The sequence below is a fragment of the Labrus bergylta genome, chromosome 4 (genome assembly GCF_963930695.1).
Source record: "Labrus bergylta chromosome 4, fLabBer1.1, whole genome shotgun sequence".
NCBI lineage: Eukaryota > Metazoa > Chordata > Actinopteri > Labriformes > Labridae > Labrus > Labrus bergylta.
Window position 1 is genome coordinate 30141526 of NC_089198.1, and position 25546 is coordinate 30167071.

At 38.5% G+C, this 25546-nt stretch overlaps 1 protein-coding gene and 1 long non-coding RNA gene across 2 annotated transcripts; both read left to right on the top strand.

Annotated features, from left to right (window-relative positions):
• The first annotated feature begins 5434 nt into the window (after positions 1 to 5434).
• On the top strand, positions 5435 to 14213 carry LOC114917183 (uncharacterized). Its single transcript, XM_065954441.1, has 5 exons — positions 5435 to 5730; positions 7830 to 8074; positions 8285 to 8694; positions 12344 to 12461; positions 13951 to 14213. The coding sequence occupies exons 1-5, from the start codon at positions 5435 to 5437 to the stop codon at positions 14211 to 14213; spliced, it is 1332 nt and encodes a 443-aa protein (XP_065810513.1).
• A 5977-nt stretch (positions 14214 to 20190) lies between these two features.
• LOC136179091 (uncharacterized) lies at positions 20191 to 24746 on the top strand. The gene is made up of 7 exons (XR_010666377.1): positions 20191 to 20266; positions 21864 to 21950; positions 22162 to 22180; positions 23093 to 23124; positions 23250 to 23266; positions 24295 to 24343; positions 24451 to 24746. It is a non-coding gene; the product is annotated as an uncharacterized lncRNA (long non-coding RNA).
• The last annotated feature ends 800 nt before the right edge of the window (positions 24747 to 25546 follow it).

Here is a 25546-nt window from a genome sequence, read left to right on the forward strand (position 1 = left end):
TCCCCTAGTCGTCTTGGAGAACGTAGAAGACAGAAAACGTTTGACCGTTGGACTGTGTCTGTTTTTTTTTTTTAATAGAAATCTGTGATCACAACTTCTGCACTTTATCTGTAAACTGATTAGCACATTGTAATTGTTGTCTGCTCTTAACTTATTGTTTGTGAACTGTTTATTAATCATGTCATGTTTATTATGACGTGAGCTGCTGCCCTCTTGGCCAGCTCACCGTCGTCAAAGAGATCTTGATCTCAGTGGGTTCGTTACATACAATCAAATAAAAACATGTGAGAAGATAACGGGAAAGCTTTGGTTCAGGATTTTTGCTCATTAAAAAAATGTTCTACTTGTTTTAATTGTTATTTAGAAAAATCAAACAATGTCCAGTCTATGCAGATGTTTTTATTCTTTAAAGATGACATCTAAACATTTAAAAACAATATTACAAATGTATAATGATCTTTGCATTTACTTCATTTTTAACAGGCTTTACATTATAATAAGACTCTGAACTATCTAATGTGATTTCAATAAAGCAGCCTTGGATTAATGAAAATATTCACAGCTGTAAAAAGGAAAGCAGAACGCAAGTGAAACAAATCTGACCTTCAAATACTCTACAATATCATGAAGGACTTTTTAACACAATACGACAGAATGGTTAAGAATGAAACACAATACTTTTCTGAACTACTCTCCTGCAATCAACACAACCCAAGAATTTTATTCAAGACAATCAACCAACTAGTAAATCCAGATCCTCCAAGTGCTTCAGTTTACAGCAACGCAGATTGTGAAAAGTTTTTTTATCTTATTTTACTGATAAAGTGATGTCAATCAGAGCCTCAATTACCTCAAATGTTAGCTGCTCTGACTCCCTTCACCCTCAAGATAGAGTTCCAGTTTTATCCATTTACTTCAGCTGAACTTTTAGAAAAAGTATCACATACAAGAGTGTCTTCCAACCAGTGGTGTAGTGGTGCCTAAAGAAGTGGGTATACTCTTTTTACCCACAGTGTTTTTATTAAGTGTCCGTCCAGCAGAGGATAAACAGCCTCTGTTATAAACAATGACATGTAAGACTATTCTCACAGATTAAGTTAGCACGTACTTGCAAAGCAGAGACAGAGTAGGAGGGTGATCCCTTCACCATCCTAATAACAAAATGCAGCATACTACTGAATATAGTCAGTCAATCAATGGTGTGAATCAGAGGAGATTTATAAGTGGGCATACTCCGTATACTCTGCACTACACCAGTGCTTCCAACCCTCTTGATGTGATACCAACCACGTTTTTACTCAAAGGAATGGACTCTGTCGGACCCTGGCTGCTTTCAATTTTTAACAGTTCTCTGTCCAAGGGTTGGGTCCTTGACTATTTTAAAACTACCTGAGTACATCCACTGCTGAAAAAACTTGGACTAGACCCCCTCCCTGCTTCAGAACTACAGGCCAATTTCCAAAATGCCTTTTATTTCCAAGATTTTAGAAAAGATTGTGTTAAAACAATTTCTCGATGTGCTGGAAAATAATTGCATTTTTGGAAAACTTCATCAGGTTTCAGGAAATTTCACAGCCCCGAGACTACCTTTCTTAAGGTGAAAAATGTCCTTATAATTACAGACACAATTGATCACAACATCCTGTTAAACAGACTAAGGCACTGGGTCAGGGTTTCTGGTACAGCATTAAACTGGTTTAAATTGTATCTGTCCAATAGAAAGTGCTGTGTGTCTGTTAATAACTTTGCTTCAGCCTTCTCTAGTGTGAAATATGGTGTGCCGCAGGGGTCGTCTCGGGGGCCATTTTATTTTGCCTATACATGCTCCCCTTAGGGCATATCATAAATAAACAGGGTGTGTTATTTCATTTTTATGCTGATGATACGCAGTTGTACCTGCCCATTAAATCTCTAGACCAAGGTATGCCGAGTTCTGTTAAAAACTGCCTGTCTGAGATTAAGAGCTGGATGTCAAGTAACCTTCTGCAAGACTGAGATCAATTTAATTGGACCACAGCACCTTACTAAGCAAATACCGCCATCTGCTGGTCCCCTAGTAAACCATATCAACCCTGCTGCCAAAAATCTGGGTTTCTGATTCGACAGCAACTTACATTTTGAGCAGCACACAACAAAGCTTGTACAGTCTTGTTTTTATCAGCTCAGAAATATCTCAAAAATTACATCAATTTTAACTGTTAAAGACACAAAGACGATTTTACATGCTTTTATCTCATCAAGTCTTGACTGCTGTGACAGCCTTTCTACTTGCCTGATCCAAAAATCTAAAGATCATCTCCAGTTGGTACAGAACTCAGCTGCCAGGCTTTTAACCAGAACCAGAAAGCATAACCACATCACTCCTGTTTTAGCATCTAGGAGATCAGGTCAGCCGAATCAGTCATCTCTTTTAAGTCCCTTCTTAAAACAAACTTTTACTGGCGAGCCTTTCCTGAGTTTAGTTGATTTTAAATTGTTACTTAATTTCACCTTTTAAAATTATTTTAAAAGACACACACACACACACACACACACACACACACACACACACACGAACACACACACACACACAAACACACACACACACACACACACATACACACACACTTTTAGGCTATATATCGTGCAACAATGTGTTAGATTGTAACAAAATGTATGTATAACTCTTCTTGAGATGTATATCTAGCCTAATGTTATGATTATTTAGGGCCAACGTTACAGCTTCTATCCTGTTACCTGCTGCATGGCTGTTGAAGCGCAGGCTGAACCGCTGCATTACTGCTAGGAAGGGGCAGGGGGTCAACTGTGGGCTGCTGACTGATTTTGAAACCAAAATAGTCTATTTTAGGGAGCTTTGCTACCCTCTCTTCCTGTTCCTTTCTATCCTATCAGTTTTGACTTCCGCTTGAAATTAATTAAATTAATATTGATATTTTGTTTTCTATGTTTGTTCTATTTTTTTCTAACTTGTGAGCTATGGGACACTCCTGAATTTCCCCCAGGAGATGAATAAAGTATTTATCTATCTATCTTGAAAGGCATTTTGAATCGCTCATTCATCAGAGAGGTGCACTGTGCTCACCACCAGATTTTGGCCGTAACAAGCTACATGACATGATCACATTATTACCCAGCAACAGTGTTGGGAGCAACACGTTACAAAAGTAACACAATTACAGTAATGTATTACTTTTTGCTGTATCGCAGTAATATAACGCATTACTAATAAAATTTCGGTAATTTTATACCCGTTACAAATCTCAGTAACGCGCGTTACAATGCATTTTAACCTGAGATGTGTTGTTTTTTAAGAATTCACCAACACCGCGACTCTGCAAGAGACAGAGAAAAATACAGCGAATAAGAGTACTTCTTGTTCCTGTCGCTAATACCGCCGTAAAATAACAAGAAGAAGAAGAAGAAGAAGGAATTCGCTAAGATGACAGAGACAGATTCAACATCAAAGGACAAGAACATTATTGTCAAGTGCAATCTGTGTGCGAGTGCGACACCGAGGGAACTTTCTACATCCAAAAACAGCAACTTGAAGAAACACCTGGACCGGTGCCACGCTAACACCAAGTTGACAGAGAGAGATGCAGGCAGAAATTAAGTTTCTCTCGGTCTGCCGTGCTACTTGAACCAAGAGAAGTGAGGAGACAGGTGGCAGAGTATGTGGTGGAGGATATGCTGCCTCTGTCAACAGTGAATTCACCAGCTTTTAAAAAGTTTGTCTGCAAAATCCCCACCAACGCCAGCAATGACAATGTAAGCTAACGTTGTCATAGAGAGTGGTTCATATACAGTATAGTATAGATCACTGGGTCATGCAGCTATCTAGCGTGTTATTATTACAAACAGCAACCTAAACAGCGACATAACGCTAATGTATATACCGGTAGTATTCTGGCACCGTGCCGGCGTATGGCTGAGACTGAGGCTCATACAGATCAGATTCCTGCTCTTAAATGTGCGGTGGAGAAGTTTTTGGTTTAGAAGTGATTTTTGTAGAGACAGTCACAGTAGAAATGCCGCTAGCTGGCAGCTAAAAACACCGCACAGCTGACCGGAGAAACATAATATGACAGAGAGCTGTACCTGTGTGAGCTGACCAATCATAGCAGACTGGGCTTATCGGGGGGGGGGGGCCTTAAGGAGGACTGGAGATATTCAAAGTGTTTTGGGCAGAGGGTGAATGTCTCAGCTGCTTTTTACTCAAACACATAACTTGTAATTATAGTGTTGCAGTATTGTTCACAGTTGTGTTGAAAGCCATTGCACTGTTACTGTTTACGTAAAGTATTTTCACATATAGTATTTGAAAATAAATGGTGCAAAGCACATGCTGTTGTTGAAGAGAAGTGAATCTGTGCACTTCAGGCTCAGGATTTCTTTTTTTTACTTGAACCCCTGTACCAGTATCCATATATAATTAACCCATTTAAACACAGCATGAGTTTAACATGGAGTTATCTTCATTTTTCAGCATGTACTGCCAGACAGAAAAACATTTGCCAAAGATTTGGATAAGGCAGATGCTGACATGGAAAAGGAGCTGAAGAAAACACTGGATGCCCAGCAGTATGTATCAACAACAGCAGACATATGGAGTGCCAACAACAAAAGTTTCATGGGGGTGACTGTGCACTGGATCGATGCAGATGCCTTGACATGAAAGAAGGCTGCGATAGCTTGTAAAAGATTTAGGGGTCGACACACATACGACGCAATTACAACAGAGCTAGAGGACATTTTTTCTCAATATGGACTGACCAACGATAAAGTGACTGCATGTGTGACGGACAATGGGAGTAACTTTGTGAAGGCGTTCAAGGAGCATCAGCAGCAGCAAGTGGAGTCCGAGGAGGAGGTGGAGGGTGATGGCGAGGTGGAGTTCACAGACCTTCACAGTGTGCTTACTGCCGATGATGATACTCAGCATGGGCTATGTGTACTGCCTCCCCACCATAGATGCGCAGCCCAAACACTTAATCTAATTGCGAACAATGAGGTTGTTAATTGGCTGGTATCTAATCCAGAATCTAGGGCTGTGTATCGTAGTGCTACAGCCAAATGTTCAGCGCTGTGGACAAAGGCCAGTCGCTCCACAGTCGCATCAGAGTGCCTGGAAGAGGTCAGTGATAGGAAGTTGATTGTCCCCACAGTAACACGGTGGAACTCATTCTATAACGCCTATGCTCGGATCACAGAAATGCCCCTGACTGACATCAATAGCCTCTGCACACAGCTTCAGATTAAATGTATGAACGACAGGGAATACCAGTTTCTCAAGGAATGTTGAGCCATTATGAAGCCTTTCACAGTCGCACTGGACATCCTACAGGGTGAGGACACTTGTTTTTATGGAACGCTTCAACCAACGCTAGAAGTTCTGATGGCCAAAACCTTAGTAATGAAAAATGGCCTATCACAAATGACCACTGGGCTGCCTGAGGTTATTGTGGGAGCAATCAAAACTCGATTTGCCACCACAATTGATTCCAAGGATGCACTTCTGGCTGCTGTCTCCCTGCCAAAGTTCAAGCTGCGCTGGGTAAAAGAAGAAGCCAGAAGAGACCACATCAAGTTCCTCCTCACAACGGAGTGCCGCTCCCTAACAACAGAAGAGCCTACAGCCCTGATGCCCGATGCCCCTCAACCTGCTGCTACCAGCGAGGATGACTTTTTTTCCTTTGATGTACAGCCCAATGCCACGGCTGATGTGCCCATGTCAGTGGAAACAGAGGTAAGTAGGCTATGGAAAGGTCCAGGCCATAAGTGCCTTTATAGTTCAGTTAATTTTACCAGCCTTCTTTGGCTGTATGCTACCTCTGTTGTATAGGCTATTTGGCTATAACAGGTTTCCTGTTTAGCCTTCATTTTTTATTTTCAATTTTCTTATGTGTGTTTGATTTATTTTTAGTATTCTTGAAAAATGTGGTCATCAGCTAGAGTTCTAGCTATAAGTTATTTAAATTTTACCAGCCTTTGTTTGGTAGCCTATGTATTAGCCATTTCTTGGCAAATTGGCCTTTGTTTTATTGATAAGCAGTTGATAAGCAACTCAAAAGTAGTGTAACACATCACAATTCAGAGACAGTAATATTGTAATGTAACTAATTACTTTTAAATGACAGTAACTACTAATATATAATGTGTTACATTTTGGAAGTAACTTGCCTAACACTGCCCAGCAATCATCACAGCATATTTGGATATGACGAAAATATCAAATGAAATATTAAATTATTCATTTAATGGAATTGTTTTATATAGTCTGTTTATAGTTTATGTAGAATAAGAACATCATTTTGTTCTAGACTGTGACTGACTATAACACTCAAAAGAAAACCATGATGGAGATCGGTCTGCCTCTTCAACTCACTATATAGTGAATGGCACCATTGAATTGTTAACATGTGCTTCTCTGGACTCAAATGTATCTCTGACAAAACGGTTTAATTAACATTCATGAAGTCAGAATCTAGAGGGGGTCCACTCCTCTTCCTCCTCCAGGTTCTTCAAACTGGTTTGTGTATGTTTAGTGTTTTCCTCACACCAACAGCTCTCTGCACTCATTCATATGATGCATTCATCACTGATCTACCTGACAGTGTTTTTTAAGTTTACAGTTTTGTTAAATGTGTCAGTCTCTTCATGTCCCCTATTTTTTTTTAAAGCAGGATCTGCCGTCATTTCCTGTTGTGTGTTTTTACTCCACTAGATGTCACAGTGGTTGAAGCAGCCGTGAGGTTAGCGCGTCATCATGATATTCCTGCACTTACTCTGACTAACCAAAGGGTGGTGCTCTTTCTCCTTAATGAGTCCTGTCAGCATCAGCAGCAAACACAGACATCTTCCATCTGATCAAGAATTCGTTTTCAATTTGAGTTTCTCTGAAGTCTGCATTCTGTCAAATAAAAAAATGAAGTTTATTTGTGACTTTATGCCTCTGGACTCTCTTCTGTTACACCTCTATCTCAGTGGAAAACTTCTTGCAGACTCAGCGAGAATTGAAATCCAGCAGAGGGAGGGAGAGGAGTCGATGAGTTCATACAGCAGCAGATATGTTTCTGTTCTCAGAGGTTATCAGGACTTATAAAACAATAGATGATCAAACACAGCAGACGAGCTCTGTGGGTTTCCTCTTTGCAGCCTCCTCCTCACCGTTATCTGAGGTTTTTCACATTAATAACACAACGACAGTTACAACCTTTGAATGTGGTTTAATAATTCTGTGAGACACTGATAATGTGAAACTTCTCTAATAAGCTCTGATACTTTTCAAAAATAAGATCACATTTAATCTTTAATGGAGTGAGCTGTTGGTGTAAAAATAAACAGAAGAGAAGGAGGTAGGAGGAGGGGAAAAAAAGAGAAGAATGACATTAAAAACAAGAAATCTTAACAATAATAATAAAAAAATGTATATCCACTTTAAAATATTTAGCTGATAATTACTGAAACCTGATGTAAGTCAGAAATTCTAATTTCCAAGATGTTTAAAAGAAACGATAACAGCAGACAGTATTGTCCCGTCTACATGGGTCTTCATTTTGATTTCTTTTATACAACTACAAAAAAAGTAAAATGAGCCGTTAATTTAAAAGAAAAAACTCAAGATGTTTTTGGTTTTTTTTAAGTACATTTTCTCGAAACACAACTGGTTTATTGTGTGAGATTATAAAGGCACTAATGTCCCCCATAAGAAAAGCAAACGATGCTACTGTTTGGATCAGGCCTGCAGTCACTGACCTCTATAATCACATTTAAAATCTAAAGAGATATTCTGAGTTTTATGTTACTGTATCCTGTCTGTTGATACTTAGCTCCGCCTCCTCCCTCCTTCAAAACCTCAGACTCTGCAGAAAACCACACAGCAGCTCCAGCCCAGCTGTCAATCATCAGTCAGCAGCAGGGGCTGATGGGAGTTCTGAGGACCTGTTAGAAACCGCCCGGCTCAGTCTGACCTCGCAGCTCGTCCTGGTTTGGCCTCACTTCTCGTCAGGTTCACCAGAGGAAAACAACAAAATGTTTCTCCTCCCTGCTGTGGCTCTGTGCTGTGTGAGCTCAGGTGAGTGTTTCCAGCCAATCAGGAGCCAACAAACTCAACCTGTAATAAACCAGCCCTGTCTCTGTGTAATGACTTTAACTAAACTGTGGGATTATACTGATCTGGTTTTAACATTACCTCATCGAGGAGGTGAAAAAAGTGTTATTAATTGGAGACAGAGCTGAAAAAAAGAACTGTCTCACTAACCTCCATCTGTCTGTTTCTCTATAGCACTGGCTGCCATGACAACAGAGCTCAAACAGGACAGTGTGTCACTGACCAGGAGAGTTGGAGAAAGTGTCTCCTTCAGCTGTGAACGTATAGACCTGTGTGATTATGATGATGATGTGGACTGGTTCCAGAAAAAGGACAACGAAACATTCACAGGGATTCTGATGATTGATAAGAGTAATGGTGAAGTGAACAAAGATGTTTACAAACATCCTCAGAAAGATGATTTCTCAGCTGTGATCAAACAGAACGGTGTTGAGCTGCAGATCCAGAAGGTTAATTCCTCTCATTCAGCCACATACTACTGCTCCTGTTTGTTAACACCCACAGTGAGAAATGATCCGAGCAGGCTGAACAAAAACCAACAGATGAGCAGAAGTCAGATAGTGTTTGTGACAGGAAGACAGCAGTAAACCACAGCTCACTGAGTCATTCACCTCCATCACACACAGGATGAACTGAGGGATTATTTTACTGGTGTCTGGATTGATTCTTGATTTTATTTCTTTGTTTTTCTCAATCAGATATTTCAGTAAGGTCATGGTTAGTCCACACTGTGAGGACAAAGAGAGAAGAGCAGAAACACATTGACAAAATAAATGAATACAATAAAATGAAGTCATCACTTTTTTAACATATTTTAGACACATTTCAAAATAACATGTCTTCCTCTGGCTCCAAGGCCAGGAGCAATACAGGATGGATACAATGCATGATGGGTAAGGGGAATGTAAAAAGGCTGTGAGCCAGGTCCAGCCCTCAGCAGGTATTTTGCTTCTTTTCAGCATTATTTTCTGTTGGCATAAACCTTTGGCCATCTCAAAATGATAATGACCACATCCAACTCGGGGACTTTAGTCTACATGATGTCACTGCACATATAAAGATACTATCAATCCATAAATAGTGATAGAGGTATGACATTTGACAGGGAGTAACCTGAAACATATGACAAATTACAAATATAAGATTGAGGGGCTTGCTGCCATTGTGTTTTGAAATGTTTACCACAACATCTTACAAGACACAAAGAAAAACACTGTCCAATTCTCTTCAAACATGCCTACCCTTTTCATGTATTTAAAAACATAACTATATTCATCAGCCCTATTTGAGCCCAAGATGACCTTTGTGTATTCAAAGTGACTTTAGCTGTAACCAAAATACTTCATCGTACCTCAGAGGAGAAAGAAAATCATTCTCAGTTACGAGCCTTCTAGTTACAAAGACACATCTTAACCTCATCTGAACAGCTACGAATAATATCTGAAGTTATAACATAAAAGATAAATCACTGGATACAACAGGATCAGAAACTGCTTCAGTTATTATACTGTTTATGTATAAAGAGATTGTAAAACAATTACGTAAGTTGTCAACATTTAATAATTAGAGTAAAAATAAGGGCTTTCAAAAATCACAATTAATTACTGAATAACAAAAAGAGTAATCACATATTTTTAATTTGTTTGAAACTCAATAATCTTTCATTTGACAGTATTTTTTAATTATTCTTATTTTTTATTTAACTTAAGTTAAGGGTACTTTATTCTCTCAATCAATCAACCAATCTTTATTTGTAAAGCACCAATTCATGTTAACACGTTATCTCGAGACACTTTACAAGAGAGCAGGTAAAAGACCTTACTCATTGTTATGTTACAAAGACCCAGCATTGATCCATCATGAACACAGAACTTAGCAACATTTAGCAAAGTTACAGTGACAAGAAAAAACTTCTCTGTTTGAATACCTGCTTTTATTTTGAAAGAAAATAACGAGCTTCCTGTGGATCAAGGTTACAAAATGAACTTAACAGCTGAACTGTGAAAAAGGGAAATGTTTGAAGTCACATGGTGGATATTACTTTTGCCTCATCAACTGAGCCGTGTAGTTCTTTAACACTAGGATCGCCAACATTCTAGACTCCCCTCCAAGCGCTGCATAGGCAAATCTAATTATTTGTGCTCAGAAGCGCACAAATAATGCATTTGTTTGATGAAGACTATCAGCATAAGGCAGGATTGGAAACCTTTTAAATGTCTCGTCAATTTACAATATCTGTCAGCTTTTTTAGTGTGCCGATTTTTACTGCTGCTCCACGTCTCCCGTTGCTACAATAATGAAACATAAATAACTTTTAGTCTATTATAATGTTGGCTATATTAGGCTATGTCATTTAATAAAAACACTGCAAAAAATGTGCATTTTTATTGATGCTCTTCCTCCTCTCTGCAACTGGGTTTGTTTCCCCGACATAGAAGAAATGATTGAACAACACACACACACACGCATGCCAAAAACAACAACAACAACAACAAAAACAAGGCATGACAAACTATATAGCCTACAAAAACAATCCAGGGAAATGTATCATTTTCAACTGCCGTCTATATGAAGGCGGCGGTTAGAGGTTTAAATATTCAGAAATGTTGTGTGTTTTATTTTAGTAACACAGGCTTCAGAAAACATACAGGACACATATTTAAGAAAAGTCATAGGATGAGAGGCTCATCGTTTTAATTTAAAAATAGTTATTTGTATTACAAAACCCAAACTGTCTGTCAGGCGGTCTTGGCGGTTCTAATGCTAGGTGAATGAGACATTCAAAGGCATTGTGGTGTCATTCTTTTACATCACTGAGGTTACAGGGAGATGCTGCAGACTATACGACTAAAGGGACAAAGTAGTTCACGCTTTTTGAAAATGAATTCATTAATTTTAATTTTTTTAAAACATGAATCTATATTGACATTGGGTCATATATGTAGAAATGTGAAATACATTTTGAAGTTGGTGCCTTCTTGGCCGAGAAAAGACAGAAAGTGTCTTTTTGGCTTATGTGGGTGAAAGACAACAACTCCCAGAATGCACAGCACTGCAGGCCACTCCCACTGATCTAGAGAACAACTTCTACCAAGCTAGCTACTACCAGACTGAAGCGAAATCGTTTCACATACAAATTCTAGTTTTTCTGGGCAGAGAGCGCCAGCTGTACGCTCGGGAGTGTCTCCGTGAAGCGTTTGTACGCTGTGAAGAAAAGTGCTGCACATCCGTCCACTCAAGTTGAATATCTTTTTTAACTTTTCAGTGCTGTTAACGTCACCAGCGCTTTTTTCAAAATGTTTGATATTCCCTGAATTATAGCGACCTACAGATCGTATCTTGTACTCTATCCTCATTGCACCGTGTCTGCTGGGGTAAAAAACGATCTTAAATATGAAACATGCAGTAAAAAGTAACAGAGCCATGTGGGTCATAAAGCAGCCGTTGTCAAAAAAAAAAACTGTTGTAATAGAGACAGGTCGGACATGCAGCGCTTTTCTTTTCAGAGCACAAACACTTCATGCAGACACTCCGTACTCACACCTATCTTGTTTAGTTCGCTTCAAACAAACTAAAACCCTGGTGAGGATCTTTTGAGATGAGAAAGCGACCGGACCTCTGTCCGACCCAGTTCTAAAAATCATATGCCTTTTTTGATGCAACAGCCTCCCTGATTGTTTACTTTCACTTTGTGTTTACCGCTTTACCCCACCCCGGAGCTTTTTGTCCGATGATTGAACGATCTTTGCACATGTGGTTTTGTTTACAAATTCTGGGCCTTTAAATATTATGAATATATAAAATATCTGACTGTAGATGTTTTTAGCTAACTCGTATTGCCCTTTTTGATCGCTATGTTGCTGATGACTTATGACAGATTCTGATGGATGGTTGTTTTTGTGATTCATTTATTTATGTTCATTGTTGTTAAGTGTTTTCTGTCTGAAACCCTGTAGATGTGCTGCTGCCTGTCTTGACCAGGACGCTCTTGTAAAAGATATTTTTAATCTCAATGAGACTTTTTCCTGGTTAAAAAAAGGTTAAATGAAAAAAAAAAAAAAAAAAAAAAAATCTGAGCTGAAAAATCATTCAAACCAGTCCATTCATCCATCCTTCAGCTCCAGTTCAAACATTGTGGACTTAACAAATGAAACAACAGACATCACCGTTAAAGGAGAAACATTCTGAGAGGAAGAAAAAGAGGAAGAGACGCTGAAGTAGAAATGTGTTTGAGGTTTGATCCTGGTTCATGATTTGTGTAGTTCACCAGCAGACAGGTTTTTGTATCACGTCTTTTCACTGTGGAGGGGTTATTTGATCTTTGGCTCTGGAACTAGACTCTTTGTTTCAGGTAAGAATAAACTTTGATTTCCTTCAGTCGTCTGAAATGTGACTTTAATTACTTTTTGCTGTTTGAGATGTTAAATATTAAAGTTTTATAATAAGAGGAGATTTTTTTTAAGGCGTGCAGCTATTGAGACATAAAAAGATGTTACCTCTAAGATGTTCAAATCTCAACACATAAATAAAGTTAAATAAGGTTAAAGGTATTCTGTTATTCTGTTTCATATGTTGTAAAGAACATTTGAATGATCCTGAAATAAAAACCTGTAAAATAAAGCTCACAATAATTATATTTGATTTGATGGTGTCTTCAAACAGATATTTAAATGATATTTTAAATGTAATCAGGGTTCAAGGCCATATTAAATGTAAACTTTAAAGAGTTGGAGGCTCAATAAGAGGTTCATTAAAAATAACTAACAAGGTTTATGGACAAGAAGTGCGACTGACGAGGCGACTCCAAAGAGTTTCTGATCTTTAACGACTTAGAAAGCCACATTAGAAGAAAAAGACTTTGTTTGAATGAAACGCTTTAAAAAGGATCAAATAGTCAAACCAATGATTGTTGGGCTCAAACTTGAACATGTTGTTAGTGCTCTGTTTTGAACTGTGTGAATCAACTCATCAATCTTTCTTTGTATGGCTCTGATTTCTAACAAATGTTATCTGAAGACACTTTAAAAAGAGCAGGTCTAGAGCCCACTCTTTGTTATCACACGTTGACTTCTTCTCTGTGTGAATCTACAAATAAACTTGTTCAAATGATTCACATTTATATCATTATATATATTTAATACAGAAGGAAAAACTGTTTTTCAGAGACAATCATTTGAACTATATGTTGTCTGATATCACACGTTATCATACGTCTATTTAAATGTCTTCTCGGGGATTTATGAAACCTTTGTCTTCAGTTTGTAAATCAAGTTTGACCTTATTTGACATTTCTAAACATAACACTGAATATTTAATAAATAACAAACACTCTGAAATAACTATTGTATGGATTTTATTTATCTGTATTAATTAGAGAAAACAACATGGTTTAAAATATATTCATACATATTTAGTTTTTAATTTATTCAAAATGATTAAAGAGTTTTCTTGAAGGTTAATATGTAATTCAAAATTATATGCAAACCCCGATAAAGATAAGAGTTGTTTAAATTGTATGGAAATATATTTTAATGAAATTATAAACTGCATGATAAAATATAATTTTTGTATAAATACAAAATATAACAAAGTTTAAAATGATATTCTATTGCTGCTATAATCCTACTTTCCCCTTACTTGTTTTAGGTTTAGGATCAGACTGAATGCCGTTAATGCTGCTGACTGTGTGTGTGTGTGTGTGTGTGTGTGTGTGTGTGTGTGTGTGTGTGTGTGTGTGTGTGTGTGTGCGTGTGTGTGTGTGTGTGTGTGTGTGTGTGCGTGTGTGTGTGTGTGTGTGTGTGTGTGTGTGTGTGTGTGTGTTACTTGTTTCTCTTTCAAAGACGAGGAGCAGGTGGTGAAGCCCGTGGTGAGCGTGTACCCGGCAGCATCCAGAGGCCGGCTGGAGGAGAAGAGCTCCCTGCTGTGTTTGGCCTCAGCCATGTTTCCTCCTGTGGTCAGAATCTCCTGGAGACGACAAACGGAGAGTGGATGTTTAGAGGAGCTGCCCTCTGCTGACGGACAGCAGCTGGAGCTCAGAGAGTCTGGATGTACTGCCTCCGTCTTACAGATCTATCAGATTTGTCATCATCTCTTAACCGCTTGATGTACCTTGGTGAGAAATCAGACAATGCAATCAGAAAAGCTGACACAGAAAACACATACTTTGCAAAAGAAAACTGATTCTAAAAGGGCATGGCTACAGAAATATACAATATATTATGTTACTACCTCTCAGTTTCCTCTCTCATCTCATGTGTTGAACTGGGGGTGTAGTCTGGGAAAGGGCAGACGTTTCGAGCGACAGATGCAAGTGGGTATATGTCGTTAACAGGGCAAAGTAAGTTTCCCATCTTTGCACTAATTTGCTGGTTAAAGATTTTCTCTTTAGGAGTTGTTTTGAAAAAGTTGTAACCACACACAACACTGCTGGCTCTTCGTGTGTGTTTGAAAGTCTGCTCATGGACACAGCTAATAAAGTACTGTAGGATCCTGACGTCAAATCTGTTGTTAATTACTTACAAGCTTCCCCTCATATGTGACTCCGGCCAATTGGCTCTTTTACTGATGTTGAATCTGATGGTAATCTTGCCGAAGTAAACACATTTTGACTTTGGGCAGCGTTTGTTATACTGCTTTAGATCTGATTTTTTTTTATAACTCCTGAAGCATTAACTTACAATCACTGCAGAATAGATTAAACTAGATTTAGTTCCTATCTTACACGAATGTGTCATGGTTTTTTCATCTTTCCACAGCTATTGATATGCAGAAAGCTGCGATGCATAACCTTGCTGTCAGTAATGCTTACACAACGGTGATAGAGGCTTTTGATCCAGTACATTTCAGTGAGATTAACGTGAGTTGTCTCTACGACAACAGTCTGTTGAAAATGGCCGCTGTTTGACCGACACTGCCTCGTTGCTTATTGCTGCATGTTTCATATTTCATATTGTTTTTTTCTCATTCAGACACGGAGCAAAGAGGATGTGGGTACAACATACGATCCGTAGGAGGAGAATATCTTACATTTTGATAGAAAGAGAGCCGGTGACATCAACAGCCCCTATCTGAAAAAGTTGAAAGATATTCAACTCGAAGTGCTCAGAGCGGTATAGTCAGTTCAGGATGAATACAGGTAATAACATGAGCCTCTTATAAAACTTACTACAGCAATGATTTTGGCCAGGTTCTAGGCATCATGCCATGTCCAGACTGTGATGGATTCTGAGGTAGTGTACCTGCCTTTGTTTGATTTTTACTCATCATCCGCTGAAACAAGTAATACAAATACATAAAAACACAGTTAGCTCCCTAGATACAATCAGACTGCCATTGCCTAATCTCTTCAATACTTATAATACATAGCACACCAAAGTACAACTTACGCACCTATGCCTAATACGTCTTTCCCTTGAAGGGCGACTGAGGGCCAGCCCTCCTCTCTTCCTTCACTTTGCCAGCTCAGTAAGGTCCTGAATGGACAAGAAGGTGTTCTTTAATTTGAGGAGGCCAAACTATGCGTGGTTGTTGCCAGACAACAAAATGTTCTTGGACAAGACAAAATCTCCACCTTGTATCCAAAAATTCATTATAGGCTGGGAATTCCACTTCCACACACTGTGTGTATCGACATACTGAGATAAGTTGGATGATGGGAATATTATAAGGGTCAATAGATGAAGGGGATGTAGAGATGAGCATGAGGGATGAGGTATGAATGGATGAGGGTAAGTGTTGGAAGATGTGGGTTGAGAGTAATGGTCGAGGGATGTGAGATGAAGGGAGGGGGGTAAAGGTTGAGAGTTTGCAGGATGCTGACATGTGATGAAAACATTGTGCTGATGTTGTAGTCAGAGACCAAGACGTTCCCCAGAAAGGAATGCTCAGAGACCGAATCAAGACCGAGGCAGAGCGAGGCCGAGATAAGAACAAGACCATAAATATCTCTGAAAAATCATCATCTTGTGTGCAGCAGGCGTGTCACTCACTTAGACCATTTGTGGACATAAACTAGGGATAAAAATCAAGTTATGAATCAATTGGGCCGGTGTTGAGACAAGACCAATTTCGAGTACTAGAACACTTTGTTGTGCAGTCCTGCACAAAGAGGGACACCTGGTCACCCAAAGAAAACTAGTATCCATTATTACATAGACCAAATACTTTTTGAAATAAGACACTTTGAAATGTATCAACCAGATGGAACAAACTTTGTCTTTAGTGAGAGCAGAACACAAACAAGCTCAGCGTGTTAGTGAAGTGTCAGTTTTACACCTGCAGATACACCATGTCATCTTTCTACAGAAGCTAGTTTCCATTGTGCGGGATTTGACACTAACACATATGCATACAAGTTACTTTAAAAATAACAATAGGCTTGGGCGGTTGGCCTGGGTCTCATTTCTGATAGCTGTCGTTCTCATGTATTTAATTTAAGAACTTGGTCTCAGGTTCTTAAATTAAACAGTTGGAGGAGTTGAAATGTGTGAACTCTTGGAGTTATTATTATGTAGTCACCTTACTTTCACTGTGTTTTTTAAACAGATGTCTTTAATGGGATTCAAACAGAAGGTCAGTCTGTGATCTCTCATCGTTCATGTCTAACTGTGCTGTGATCGCTGCACTACTGAAGAAGTTAAACATTTATGTGCAGCTTATGTTTGAGTTTGATAAAACATATTAATTGTTTATATTTTCAGCTTGTCTTCCACCTAAACTTACAGTGAATTCAGCGGTGATCAAAGAGACAGACTCAGTCACACTGAACTGTCAGACTCCATCATCAGTGTCTGTGTCTCAGTGTCAGTACTTCACTTTAAGTGGAGAAACTGTGAGGACATTATCCTGTCTGCAGACACTGACAGGAAGTGAGCTGCTGAAGATGGATCATCAGAGTTCACCTGCTGAGGTCAAAGTGAAATGTTTTTACACTGTTCAGAGTGGAGACAGAAATGCTCGATCTCCAGAAAGTGAATATTCCTCTGTCTCTGTTCAAAGTAAGTAAATCTGTCTTCAAGCTGGATCAGCAGAAGAAAAACCCTGTGGTGTAAATGTCATGAACAAAACATTTTATTTTATTTTTAGGTGAGACAAACCCGAACAAGGAGAGTCTCAGCACTTTGACAACCTCAGTTTCTATTGTAACTTCACCTGCTGATCAAGGTGAGTATAGCCTACTACATATTTCAGTGTTGCTTACTCTTTTACCATCATTTACTAACTAGCACTGTCACATAAAACTACAGTCCCACATTTTCCTTAAACTTCAGACTCCTGTTAAAACGTATTTTTTTCAGACATTCAAGTCCAACAGACTCCTGATTTATCCTTTAAACAAGTCCCACACAGCAGGAGTTTGCCTGGACAAACTTAGTGGTATGATGGTCAAAGTCATACGTTGGTCAAAGACGATACCAAGATTTGATATTTGGTTGAAACGAGCCAATTAACTGATCAACTACAGTGGTGATGGTATCTGTTACAATAAAATTATATTTCAGTTTTGTCAAGATTAAGAAAATTAAGATAAATCCACTTTTGGATAGTGACAAAGCAGTTATTAACAGTTATGAGAGGACAGTTGATTCCTTATTATTGGGTTTTATCATCAAAGTTTTTTAGTCCCCTCCATCAGCAAAAACAGAGGAGGTTTTTTTTCGGGTTTTGCTAAAATATCTTAATATTTATAGTATCGTTGGCATAATGGTGAAATCATAATGAAATTATCTTTCCCAGAGGACACGAGTATAGAGATACAGAGTCATTGGCCTAAAGATGGATTTTGTGAAAAATCTGCATGGGTTAAACTTCAATAAGGCAGTCAAGTATTACTTTGAGGAGTTCACAATCCATCCTGGTGACGGGGGTTGGAGGAGATGACTATGCTATGCTATTAATCCTATAGAGGATAAAGCAAAGCTGCCCAGGACGCAGAGCTTCTGCAAAAAAGCAGTGGAGGGAAGCCATCTGTATGCAGCTAGCTATAGTCAAGGTTCAAGGTTCAAGTTTTAAGGTTCAAGGTTTCTTTATTTGTACCTTCATAGATTAATTTGTTGTGCAAGACAGGAGATTCAGCACTCCATTAGATACACACAACACATAACAAATTCAAGGTTAAAAAGACCAGACAGAATACATTAGAACAAACATTTTCAAAGAGCAAAGTCCTTACACAGACAACAAATCAAAAGTGTAAGATCGGACATGTAACTGCAGGAGCTGGGGATCGAACCTCCAACCTTCCGGTTGAGAGACGATGGACCCTATCAACTGAACACCAACCTGACAGATAGAGTGAAGAAGCCACTTGTCTTGGATAATAGAGCTTGCCTTAAACTGCAGCTGTTAAGAATACAATTCTGACAGGTTTGATTGAGACTCATCTTTAAATTTGCTCGCCCGTTTCAGGATTTAATTAAGAGTGTTTTTGTTTTTAAAAGTCAGAATTGATTGAGTGACCCTTTATACTAATTAATCAGAAAAAAATCTGAGAATAAAAATCTCTTTTTTTAAGAATGTCCTGGCCAAGACAGGCAGCAGCACAATTTTCAGAGTTTCTGACAAACAACGTGCTGCCTTAAATACTAATATAATACATAACTATTAAAAACCAAAATATACAAAATAACAAATTTAATCCTCAAATAGTTGTCAATATCGCCCACAAACATGCATATATCAGAAGGGAACATCTACAGCCAGATGTGTCCTCTTCCAAGTCATTTAACATCCTCTTAAAACATGAGAGCAGCTAGTTAGGTTTCAGGTATTTTTGTAGTTTGAAATGTTTTTATTTCATTATTTTGTCACATACATTCATATGCTTAGCCCGCATGGGCTTACGTGACACCATAAATGAAAACGTTCCAGGATCAGAGTGCATTAGGTAAACTGTGTTCATTGGCAAGAAACAAAAAGAGAAAGCAAAAGCAAGTCAAACTAATTAAACAGAATATCCTGTCTTCTTTTCCAGGCTTTTGAAACAAAATGATTCAAACTTAAACAGCCATTCCAGTTTTTGCACATCTGTCCATCCCAGATGTAATTCCTTCCAAGTAACAGGGGCAGCAAACTTAAACAACTTTTTCCCCAGTTCAGTTCCCACCTTTGGAACAGACAGCGAGGAAAGTTTGTGAGAAGATTATGAGTTCCTCTTCTCATCTGACTGATGGAGGTCAGGAGGTATGACAGAAAATGAAGTGATGAAAGGAGTGATGAACCGCAGAACTCTGTGATACAGAGTCCAGAGTTACCTTTGAGAAACAGTGTGCATATGTTTCACATCACAATAGTTCAGCACAGGCAGAAAAGTGGCAGCAACCAGTCCCCTACAAGATTGATGCCTGACTTTCTCATCCCCACCGTGCCTCCGCCATTATCCTCTGTGTCACAGTCAAAATTGAACTGAGAAGCTGGGCTGAAACACTCTTAATGTTTCTGTTATGTCCCGTGAACTGAGACATTAAGAGCAAGTCATGCAGTGTTACTAGATCAGAGCATTGAGACCAGACTAGCATGAGTCAGCAGTTTTAAGTTTGTCTGCACAGAGTTTAGTTTTATACAAGCCTGTAAGTCAAGTGACTACGGTGTTGTTTGTTTAGTATGTAAAATAAAATATATTGTTTCCTAAGTTTAAATGATTGCAGTGCTAATTAAGTTAGCCAGTTAATGGCATTTTCCAGTATGTGTTAGCATCAACCTAAAAAACTAATTTATGCATCCCGGCCCATCTCTAAGATTCATACTAACATATGTACAAATACTAATTAACTAATATCAAGGCTGCTAAGAAAAGTCAACAACCAATCTAAAAAGTAGGAATTGGTGAGCCCTAATCTGTCTCCTGCTACTGTAGGTATTGTGGAGAGAGAGTCAAGCAGGATCCAGAAAATGCCATCATTTGTCACAACTACTGTAGAACATTTTATCATTCAAGAAAACTTCCATTAACAACTTTGATTACCTGTAAAAAATTAAAGAGGTATTTTTATTGGTCAGGTCTGACTGTTCCCAGCTCTGTTGCTTCTACTCTGGTGACTCCTTTAAAACAAACTTATTTTGAAATGTACTTTCCTTATGGAACAGGTTGGACTGTTGGCACAAGTATAAATGGTGGTTCCACTGTTACCTCCCAAACACCAGGGACACCAGAATCAGGTAACGTATTTTACAAAGTGGACAACTTAAATGTCTGTCAGATTGTACTTACATACTGGTTGCTTATTGGTTGGTGTAATGTGAGTGATTTATATACATGAACCCCCATGTGGTGCTCTCTGACATTTGTTAAGTCTTTAAAGCACAACTTCAACATATTTACCCACACACTCATATACTGATGACGTTGACATGCAAGTCTCGTCAAAATCAGACAAATTCACTCCTCTGAGGCTCTAAGACATTTGTTGTTCCATGTTTTCTTCAAGAAAAGTAAAGACAGTACAGTCTTAATGTTATTTACGAGGCCTTAAGGAAACAGATACAATACGAGCTCTATGCAGCATCTGGTGGAGAAAGAAGAGTAGACCATGTTTAGTAAATCAAAATGTTAAGATGTTAAGATGAGATTTATTATAAATTCTCCTGACTGATGTTTCGAGCTTGGACCAAGTCAAAATGGTTTCAACTTTGGGTGAATCTAACATTTTCCCCCCAGATGGCTTTAAAAAACATCTGTGTATACAGAACATTAGAGAAGAGAAGAAATTCCCGCTCGCTCAAATGCCTCCAAAAGATTTAATTGAAACACAAGGTTTTTGACCATAGTTCTTCTTCAGGTGTTCACTTTGGTGTAAAGAATGTTAACATGTCTCTAATCCAGTAGTAGTACGGCTGGTTGTAGGTCTTGTTGTGGCTGTTTGTGCTAAACACCAGTGTTGTTGTTGTGGAGACGGCTGTGTTAGGGCGCACTCACACTCGGCAATCCGGTTAGTCCTGGAGCAGCGTGAGTGCAGGCCAGTGGAGGAATGGGGAGGGGTGGCTATCCTACTTAAAGAGCCCATATTATGCCCTTTTTGGGGTTCATATATTTAATCTATGTACCTACTAAAGTATGTTCACAATAGCTAAAGTTCTAAAAAAGTGTCTGTTTTCATGTACTGCCGCTCCATGCACTGGCTCGCTTCTGACTCTCTCTCTCTAAGGCTCTGAAGTGCCCACAATCAGAGTCCCCACGTGTGCCAAGTCTGATCTGATTGGTCGGCTCTGCCGTTATTGGTCAGTCGCTCAGCACGGTTCTCGGAAATGTCACGCCCCTTTTACCGTATTGGGAATGCAACCACTTTGGCTCCGTCCGAGGGGAGCATAAACATTAGCACCTTAGCACTACTGTGCTACCGCAGGCTACGGCATATTGTGGGCGTGCTACAGAAGTTAACGGGCGTGCAACATGAGCTGCTGGGCTCGCCACAACGAGCCAATGGGCTTAGATCAGTCATATCACACTGACAAGACGTCACACTGGCAAATTTTTTTCGAGGGGGGGCTAGAACCGAGTGTTACATGCAGCTAATGCTGCAGCTAACAGGAGGACGTAGGAGAAGACTTTGAATTTTTGCAAATAGATGTGCCTAAACATGTACAGGACACTTGGAAAATACACTAAAGAGCATATAAAACCAGAAAAAGCATAATATGGGACCTTTAAGCACGGTAAGGGACAACTTTGCCTAGTGTGAGCGTGCCCTTAGTCTTCAGTCGTTTAATGTAACCTGTGTAAGGTGACACTTTTTAACTGCCTCTTCTCTTAATGCAGAGAAGATCATGTGGGTGATCGCAGCAGCTGTGACGGGGGGTGTCCTCCTGCTGGGATTGGCCCTTCTCTTTGCTCAGAGCAGAATTGGTAAAATGACAAATCATTAATATCTCAAATAAAAAAAATACTGGGAACTATTTACACCCATTTGTAGTTGAAGAAAATATTTCATATGAAACAACTTTTGATTCTCTTAAAGGAAGCTGGCGGTAGTTAACATGTGGTATTCCTGTTAAGAGGGTTTTGTGGAAGCTTGCTGATATCAATAACTACTTCTTTTTTTTTTTTTTTTTTTTAGATAAATGTGATTCCAAAAGGTAAGACAACTTATTTCACATATATTGGTCAACATGTAGAAGAAGAACTTCAGATACAAACATGTGAAAACAATAAGTTGGTCAACAAGTTGTCAAAAGATAAATCAAAAGCATTAGGAAAAGATTGAGTCGGTGGAGAAAGCTGAATCAGCAAATATTTAGATAAAAGTGAGTCAGCAGAGTAATAGTGACAACTTTTTAGTTTAGAACGCCATCCAATAATTAACCATGCTGAATCTGATAAAAAGTCATCGTACCTTGTTTATATTAGCTTTGGTTATATATAAACCTAATGTTTGTAAAAACATATTTATATTAATTGTGTTTTTTTTCTTACTTATTATATATTGTGTCATAAACTACTTTAATCTGTTCATCTTACTTCCCTTCCATTCACTCGATATTCTGTAATCACATCAGGTGATCTTCGTGTGTGGAGGCTTATTGATGATGATGTGTATCACAACAATCATCATAAACTATGAGTGCAGGACAGCAGCTGCAGTAAAATATTAAAAGAAGGAATCGGTGCATTTACAGCGGGGATGTACCGGCTGATTTCTCTCTCACTCTCTAGAGTTTCCTCTATGTGTGAAACACTGTGATGATGAGACTTAATCATTTCTGCTGACAATGTTTCCCTTTGTAAATCATTTTTGGGGATTTTTGCCGCAGGTTGAGAGCGTCACAGTGTTAGTGTTTAGGTCATATTGTTGCTCTGCACACTATAGGATCAAAACTGTTCATTATGTGATTGTTGTTGCCTCAAATATCTGTTATGATGTCGAAAACCTAAGTGTGGATCAGACTTAACACAGTACATTGAGAAATGTGTTCTGTGCTGTTGCTTCCTCTTCAGTAAGGATGTTTTTTAACCAAACCCAATCTATTATGTCTTTTTTTTTCATTCAGAACAAAAGCAAACATTGCAGGTAAATCCAAAGGTATGTTGCTCACTCCTGTATTGAAGAGACCAAGCCAAATACAATAGAATATGTTGGTTTAACATTTAATTACATGTCTGTGTATACACTTCACTGTATTAAAATGCTAATTGTCTTTGTTTTAGATGATCAGAAATATATGGTAAGTCTCACCAATGATTGTAAATGTCAAACCTGCTTCAACTGTAACATTTTCCAGCACACAGTAATTCCCACAACAACAAAAACATCATCAAGGTTCAGTCCATGTACCCGTTTAATTAACAATTATATTACAGGTCACATATTAAACTCCTTTTCAAAAAGTTAAAATAAATCTCAGAGCTCCCCAAACATATCTGTGAAGTTTCTTTGTGATGTCATGAAGTGAAAATCTCCAAACAGCCTGTTTGAGCACACATTGTCTGAAAGGTGGAGCAGGCTAAAGACAGAGAGGATGGACTTTTCTCATTATTTGTTGTCTTGTTTTGAGCTTCTAATACCCTTTCATTCAAACTATTGATCTGTTGTAAACATCATGAATCAATATAAAAACATTTTTTTAACCCCAGAGACATGCTGTTATGAAATCTGAGATAACTTTCATTTGAAGAAAACAGACTATTTTCCTTTATTCATAACACAATAGATTTTGAAGCAGTTTATCCCTGTGTGACAGATTATTGGGATGAAATCTATGAAAGTTTAGTCAACTCACCTCTAAATCTTCCAGATGCAGTTTATTGTAAATCGAAAAATAGACTTGCGCTTGTATAGCATCCTTCTCGTCTTCTAACTTCTCAAAGCACTTTTACACCTACACATTCACACACTGATAACAGAGGCAGTAACTTATCCCATTCATACACCGCTGGTGAAGCAATGGGAGCAATTTGGGCTTAAGTGTCTTGCCAAGGACCCATCGAACATGTAGATGCAGGGGCTGGGGATTGAACCCCCAACCTTCTGGTTGAGAGATGACCAACTCTTGCACTGAGCCACTTCACAATAAGATTTATTGATGGAGATAGTGATGGGACAGTAATTGTTTACTGATCATAATCTGGCCTGCTTCCTACGTCAAGGTGGGGAGGCTGCTGGTTCCCCCCTTTGGTGATTTTGAAACTATGATGATGATCATTAAGATGATTTGGACATATTGTATGTTTATACTTTCTTTTTTATTTTTAGGGTGGTTATGATGAAACGTACAGTATCGTCTTCTATGAATGCAACATTGGTGAGTTGAGAAACATCATAACTTGATAAGAAAAAACACAAAATGCTGGCAGGTATTCAGACCTCAATGAGGGCGACTAAGCAGTGTGTGCTTCTTATTTCTCTCAGAGTGAAAACTGCAGCACCTCAGAGATGAAGGCTACATCAGCTCAGAGAGATACAGAGTGTTCAAAGCTCTCTGACATTAGCTCAGAGGAAAATGTTGTTTCCTGTTTTATTATCACATTTATTTCTCATGTACAGCTTCATTGCTTAAATGAATAACATCTTTATCAAAGTAGACATTAGCACGGTGAACTGGTCTACTGCATTGATAGAAACAAAGAAATCAGAAACTGAATAAAGTTAGAAGATAACATCTCCTGTATCACAATGTTTGAAATAATAAATATATCCTACATAACAACAAACTATGTTTCTGCTCTTCATGTTAACTTCAGCTTGATATTTGTTTTTAAAGTGTTCATGATCCACATATGTACCCTGACTAAACACAAAGGGATGGGAAAAAATACAAACACACTACAATACAATACAAAGAGGAGAACGAGGAAACCACCATAGAGACAGAAATCTATCACATATATATGTTCAAAGACCAAGCCAAGAAAAATCTGAATTTAGAATGAGTATCGTAATGAGCATGGCAGAGATAAAAGTAATGAGTGAAGTTGGATGAAGGGATGATTATGAGGGTCGATAGATGAGGGGATGAATGTAAGGGTTGTTTTCAAAGCACTTATGATCCATCAATGTAGCATACTACTAAATAAAAAACTTTAGACATTTTTTTATTATTTATACATTTGAAGATGTCACAGAAGTGTCCACTAGAGTGGACACTTCATGAACAACTTCATGCTAAAATTACTGTTATTCATTTTTTTTTGAATGGAAAAAACAAATAGTTTTTGTTTCTTTATAAAACACATTTTGTTTGTCACATGCAAATGGTAAATGGACTTGGGCTTGTATAGTGCTTTTTTAGTCTTCTAACTACTCAAAGAGCTTTTACACTGCAGGTCACACCTACACATCCAAACACTGATGGAAGAGGCTGCTATGTTACGTGTCTATCAGAAGTAATCCCATTCATACACATTCATGTGCCAACAAATGAAGCAGTTGGGAGCAATTTGGGGTTAAGTGTCTTGCCCAGAGACACATCGGGCATGTGACTGCAGGAGCTGAGGATAGAAGCCCC

Bases quoted from the DNA above. Each gene is read 5' to 3' on its own strand.
- LOC114917183 (XM_065954441.1), top strand. From the start codon at position 5,435: ATGACCACTGGGCTGCCTGAGGTTATTGTGGGAGCAATCAAAACTCGA. The intron at 8,695-12,343 runs TAAACCACAGCT...AAATGTGTTTGA, and splicing joins TTGTGACAGGAAGACAGCAG to GGTTTGATCCTGGTTCATGA. The intron at 12,462-13,950 runs GTAAGAATAAAC...TCTCTTTCAAAG, and splicing joins AACTAGACTCTTTGTTTCAG to ACGAGGAGCAGGTGGTGAAG.